This window comes from Octodon degus, unplaced genomic scaffold, assembly GCF_000260255.1.
Source record: "Octodon degus isolate 3935 unplaced genomic scaffold, OctDeg1.0 scaffold00092, whole genome shotgun sequence".
NCBI classification, from domain to species: domain Eukaryota; kingdom Metazoa; phylum Chordata; class Mammalia; order Rodentia; family Octodontidae; genus Octodon; species Octodon degus.
The window spans coordinates 2,173,615-2,180,277 of NW_004524668.1; the positions used below are offsets into that span (position 1 = coordinate 2,173,615).

At 48.3% G+C, this 6,663-nt stretch overlaps 1 protein-coding gene across 3 annotated transcripts in view; it reads left to right on the forward strand.

The window, feature by feature from the left end:
- Cnr2 (cannabinoid receptor 2) overlaps positions 1 to 3,430 on the forward strand; it is a 36,013-nt gene extending 32,583 nt beyond the window's left edge. For all 3 annotated transcript variants that reach the window (XM_023722596.1, XM_023722597.1, XM_023722598.1), the window contains one exon: positions 2,241 to 3,430. In XM_023722596.1, coding sequence (XP_023578364.1) covers positions 2,280 to 3,341 — 1,062 coding nt within the window. In that variant the 5' untranslated portion in view covers positions 2,241 to 2,279 and the 3' untranslated portion in view covers positions 3,342 to 3,430. The remainder of the gene's footprint in view (positions 1 to 2,240) is intronic.
- The last annotated feature ends 3,233 nt before the right edge of the window (positions 3,431 to 6,663 follow it).

Genomic DNA, 6,663 nt, shown 5'->3' on the forward strand with positions numbered 1-6,663 from the left:
TTTCTGGAACCAGGGATTGAACTCAGACCCTTGTGATTACCAGGGAAGCACTTATTCTACTGAGCCATCTCCCCAGCCCCCTGTTAGTTACATTTTTAAAGTTCTTAATTTCTAAGTGCATTGCATATAGAGCATATTTTTTATACCGCAGATCATTTTACATATTTCTGAAATTTATATTTCACTTAAGACTTAGTTTTGGCAAGTGTCCACATCTGCTTCAAAACAGTACATATACTCCAGTTATTTGGTGCTGAGCTCAGTGTTTGCTCATTGCTGTATATAAGCAGCTTTACCACGGCTGGGACCACGTACCTGACATGCACAATTGAAAGAAAGAAATGGCTTATGGGCTTATGGTTTCTGAGGTTCCGATCCATGGTCTGCTGGCTCGAAGGCAGAAACCTCCTGTGGAAGGGACACAGCAGGTCATAGCTGCTCTATTCACAGTGGCCAGGGGCGGAGCAGGAGGACCGCACCAGAGAGGACCCCCAAGACCACACCTCCAGGACCCACCCAGAAATACCAGTGTGATTTACTAATCTTTACATGCTTCTAGGCCAGTCCTGTGGACAAGCCTAATGATCACAATTGCATATTTAAATCATGTACATTCTTGTTAATGAATATGTGGTCGGCTTAATCTACCAGTTTTCTTTTTCTTTCTTTGAGACAGAGTTTTGCCATGTAGTCCAGGCTGGCACCCAACTCCTGGTGATCCTCCTTCCTGCCAAGTCCTGAGATTAGCTTCTCTTTCAGATTGACCCAAGGCCAAGGATAGGGATATACACACATGATCCAGTCTTCTTCTTCTTATTATTTATTTATTTATTTATTTATTCATTTATTTGGTATAAGGTCTCACTATGCAGTTTGGACTCATAGTGATCCTCCTGTCTCAGCCTCCCCAGTACTGGGATTACAGGCGTGAGCCACCATACCCAGTTTTGGTGGCTGGCTCAGCCCTGGGCCAGCACAGCATGTGGTATTGGGGATTGAACCCGGGTCTTTGCGTTTGCCAGGCAGGCACTTATACCACACAGCTGTCTCCCCAGCCCCAGTCCGAGTCTGCTAAAGACTAAAAATCAAGAGGATCACTTGAGCCTGGGAGTCAGAGCCACCCTGAATAGTATAGCAAGACTCCATCTCAAAAAACAAACAAACGGGGGCCGGGGAGATGGCTCAGTGGAATAAGCGCTTCCCTGGTAAGCCCAAAGGCCTGAGTTCAATCCCCAGTTCTGAAAAAACAAAAACAAAAACAAAAACAAACAAACAAAAAAAACCCACCTAGCTGTGCATGGCTATGCAAATCTCTGCATTCTCTTGAAGGTGATACACATATTAAAAAATAATAATTAACATTCAAATTTAACTTTTTTTTGTTTTGTTTTGTTTTGTTTTGTTTTGTTTTTTTGGCAGAACCAGGGATTGAACTCAGGCACTTGCACTTGCCAGGGAAGTGCTTATTCTACTGAGCCATCTCCCTGGCCCTGATTTTTTTTGTTTTTGTTTTTGTTTTTGTTTTTGTTTTTGTCTGTTTGAGGCAAGGCCTCACTGTGCAGCTCAGGCTGGCCTTGAACTCACTTTGTAGCCTAGGCTGGCCTTGAACTCATCATGATCCTCTTGCCTCAGCCTCCCAATGCTGGGATTACAGGCATGTATCACCACACCTGGCTGGATTTATACAATGTATGTAGTAGAAAAATACTTTATCTTATATAATTTTTCTTCCTATCATTTGGGATGAAATCTAAGAACCATCTCCCATCCCCAAATAGTTGTTAAAACTTCAACACCTTCTGGGCATGGTGGCACATGCCTATAATCCCAGCACTTAGGGAGACTGAGGCAGGAGGCTCTCAGATTCAAATTCAGCTTGAGCACTTTAGCAATTTAGCAGGGTCAGGGTGGGGGGAGTGTAGTTCAATGACAAGGTTCTAGGTTAAATTTCCAGAAGTGTAAAAAAAAAAGAAAAAGAAAGAAAGAAAGACAATCTTTTTGAAAACAAAATAAAAATGGTGAACACTTTACCAGAACTGACAAAAATTGAGACAAACCAAAACAAAAAACAAGCAAAAACCCTGCAGATCCAGCTCTCCACTTAAGTGGAGAAAGGGCCACAAAAAACACAGTGATTTCCAACCTATGATCCACCCTTTCAGGCAAACATAGATGCGTGTCAGTCAGTGGTCAGATGAGCTCATTTCTGCACTAACTGGAAAACTCTCCCCTCTTCCCAGTGCTGCAGCCGAGTGGGGAGCCGTGCAGAGGCAGGCCCCATGGAGGGGTGCCGGGAGACGCAGGTGGCCAATGGCTCCATGGCCCACTTGGACTTCAAGCCCATGAAGGACTACATGGTCTTGAGTGGCCCCCAGAGGGTAGTTGTCGCCGTGCTGTGCATACTGCTCGGCCTGTTTAGTGCCCTGGAGAACGCCACTGTATTGTATCTGACTCTGTCCTCCCACCGGATGCGCAGGAAGCCCTCATACCTGTTCATAGGCAGCTTGGCTGCAGCCGACCTGCTGGCCAGCACGGTCTTTGTCTGTAGCTTTGTCAACTTCCACGTCTTCAATGGCGTGGACTCCAAGGCCGTCTTCCTGCTGAAGATCTGCAGCGTCACCATGACCTTCACAGCCTCTGTGGGCAGCTTGCTGCTGACCGCTGTGGACCGCTACCTCTGTCTGCGCCACCCACAGAGATACAAAGCTCTGCTCACGCGGGGCAGGGCGCTGGTGGCCCTGGGCGTCATGTGGGTCCTCTCGGTGCTTGTGTCCTACCCACCGCTCGTAGGATGGACCTGCTGTCCCAGTCTCTGCTCTGAGCTTTTTCCATTGATCCCCAACGACTACCTGCTGGGCTGGCTCCTGTTCATTGCCCTCCTCTTCTCTGGGATCCTCTACACCTATGGCCACGTCCTCTGGAAGGCCCACCAGCATGTAGCCAGCCTGGCCGAACACCAGGACAAGCCGGCGCCAGGGGTGACCCGGATGAGGCTGGATGTGAGGCTGGCCAAGACGCTGGGGCTGTTGCTGGCTGTGTTGCTCGTGTGCTGGTTCCCTGCCTTGGCCCTCATGGTCTACAGCCTGACCACAACACTGAGCGATGCGGTCAAGAAAGTCTTCGCGTTCTGCTCCATCCTGTGCCTCCTGAACTCCGTGGTGAATCCTATCATCTACGCCATGCGCAGTGGGGAAATCCGTTCCTCTGCCCAGCACCGCCTGGCCCGCTGGAAGAAGTACCTGAGGGGACTTGGGCCGGAAGGAAAAGAAGAAGTCCCCAGGTCCTCCATAAAGTCCTCCATCACCGAGACAGAGGCCGACACGAAAATCACCCCGAGATGAACTCTCCCAGAAACTGTCGCTCTTCCTCTTCCTGTGAGCAGCCTGAGGTGACCTGTGGAAATGGTTCACTACTCTCTCGACCCAGAAAACCCCACAGAATCATGCACATCAAGAGGCTCAAATCTTCATGTTCACTTTAAGAACACACATGAAACTTCCCAGGCCATCAAGGGTATGCATATCCGGAAGGCCACCAAGTATCTGAAGGATGTCACATTAAAGAAGCAAGGTGTACCACTCCGGCATTACAATGGTGGTGTTGGCCAAACAGTGGGGCTGGACGCAGGGTCGGTGGCCCAAAAAGAGTGCTGAATTTTTGCTGCACACGCTTAAAAATGCAGACAGTAATGCTGAAATTAAGAGTTTACATGTAGATTCTCTGTTTATTGAACATAGCCAGGTGAACAAAGCACCCAGGATGCACCGCCGTACTTATAGAGCTCATGACTGGATTAACCCATACATGAGCTCCCCTTGCCTTATTGAGACGATCCTTACTGAAAAGAAACAAGTTCTAAACCAGAGGAGGAAGTTGCACAGAAGAAAAAGATACCCCAGAAGAAACTGAAAAAACAAAAACTTACAACATGGGAATAAATTAAGCATAAGATAAATAGAAATAAAATTTAAAGAAAAAAAAAAAAAGAAAATCACTCTGAGTCTGGCTCCCAGAGATTCGCTCTACTGAGATCCCTGAGGTGGCCTCCTCTGCTGTCATAAACCACCCATCCAGACAACATCTCTTTCTCTGGGGACAGAGACAGGTGCTGGTCCTGCTACCTTTCTTAACCCATCCCCAGGGGGTGGAGAGGGAGCTGACTCTCTGGGAGGGTAGCTGGGGGTGGGGCCCAGGACGACCTCACTTCACATCAGGTCGGAAGCCTCCTCACAGCTGGCCTAGGGCCTGCATCCGCCACAGGGCATCCTCCACAGAGCACGGAGCACGGAGCACACAGGGAGCCCCAGGGCAGGCATGAGGGACTGGGGGGCTCCAAGCCCAAGAGGGACAAACCACTCTCCTGGGATTCAGGCTATTGAGTGGGCCGTCCAGGTGGTGACACTCCTTTTCAGTCATCAGGGCCTGCTTGGTTCTGAAGCTAGCAAGGGCCCCACCCTCAGGCCATCCCACCTTCTAAGGTTGAAGAACTGGGATGTGATGTGGATGAAGGGTGTGACCGCCTTTCCCAAACATAAAGGGAGAGACTTCTGCCCAGGCATCTCATTATTTGGGTAAGGGCCCTTCTGACCTGCCAATCCTTGCTCTCAGCACTGTGACCTCTGAGGTCCCAGGGAACCCAGAAGAGGCTGAGGGCACAAGGATACAAACTCTTCTCAATATGGTAGGGACACTGTGACGTCCTGCCTGGTGGGGTTACCAGAAACAAGCTATGCTCCCTGGAAAAAGAAGCTACTCTCGAAGGTTCTCCACACCCCTAGAACATTCCCACCCACCCACACTCGCCCCCATGCATGCTCCACGCCTCTGTGGTGCAGCACAAGCAGAGGCAAGCAGGAGGGAGGGCCACTGCTGCCACGACTCCTCTGCCCCACAGGAGCACAGCCCACTGGTCTGAAGATGGCAGGGCATGTAGATCTCATGCATCGGAGGGGCTGGATTTCTTCCACAATGGCTTAAAACAGGGATGAGAGAAACTGTCCATGATGGGAAGGATTTGAGAGGAATTCTGACAGAATCACAATAAAAGGAAAGACACTGGGGCTGGTGAGATGGCTCAGTGGTCTAAAGCACCTACTTAGAACAAGCTTAGCAAACCACAGGGACCGCGGTTCAATCCCCCAGCACCACATGCCAGCCAGCCCCGCCTCCTGGTGGGCTGAGCTGGCCACACACACACACACACACACATAAATAAATAAAAATAAAAAAAAATTAAAAGGAAAGACACTGATAAAAGTTGTTTTCAGGCAGAGCGTGATGGTGCACACCTGTAATCCCAGCAATCAGGACACTGAGGCAAGAGGATCACTATGCGTTTGAGGCCAGCCTGGACTACATAGACTTTAAGGCTGAACTACACAGTGAAACCCTGTCTAAAAAAAAAAAAAAAAAAAAAAATCATCTGTCTTCAGTAAACACGAATGCAACAAAGCATCTTTCTTTTTTTTTTTTTTTTAGCTGCCTCCCATGAGCACAAGAGGCTTTATTATTTATTTATTTAGTGTGTGTGTGTGGCCAGCTCAGCCCACCAGGGGGCGAGGCTCGCTGGCATGTGGTGCTGGGGGATTGAACCGCGGGCCCTGTGCTTTGCTTAGCTTAGCTTGTTCTAAGTAGATGCTTTAGACCACTGAGCCTTCTCACCAGCCCCAACAAAGCATCTTCCTTTCATCCACCTCATAAACATGTGCAGGCTGTGTGACAGCACCTGGACACCCAGCCACAAGGGAGACTCTGCCCTCACCTAGGGCTTGAGGGAGGCGCAGATTCTACAAGCTGATAAGAATGTCAATAAGCAAATAAAGATAATTACAGGTGGTTCAGTGAAGGGCATCAGCAAGTTCATGTGACAGAGATTCCATGAAGTAACTTCAGGGGACGGATCTGCTGTGTACTCTGGTCATACTGCTGTGGCTTTTATTGAGGTGGGTTATTTTGGGGGTGGTATTTGTTTTCAAGACGGGGTCTTCTTATGTAGTCCAGGCTGGCCTTGAACTCACAATGCTCCTGCCTTAGCTCCAGGTGCTGGGATTACAGTCATGTACCTTTTTAGTACCCAAGGGGAAATTAGTACCAGGACCCCGCCCCTCCCTACAGATACCAAAAACCATAGCTGTTCAGTCTTTTATGTAAGTATTTTCATGTAACCTACACATATCCTTCCAGGTACTTTCTTTTTTGAGTGTGTGTGTGTGTGTGTGTGTGTGTGTGTGTGTATGTCTTTTTGAGACAGGGTTTCACTATGCAGTTCAGGCTGGCCTTGAGCTCACTTTGCAGCCCAGGCTGGTCTCAAACTCAAAATGATTCTCCTGCCTCAGTCTCCCCAGTGCTTGGGATTACAGTCATATACCACCACACTCAGCCTTATGCTTTATTTTATTTTATTTTATTTTATTTTATTTTGAGACTTGGCTTTGCTGTATGTTCCAGGCTGGCCTTGAACTCACAGTGATACTCCTGCCTCAGCCTCCCAAAGGCTGAGATCACGGGCATGAACCACCCCCACACTTACCGTATACTTTAAATCACCTTTAGATGATTATTATACCCAACATAATGAAGAAGGTAAACAAATAGTTATTACACTGTATTGTCTAGGGAATAATGACAAGAAAACAAAAGTCGTCATACATGTTTAGCACAGAG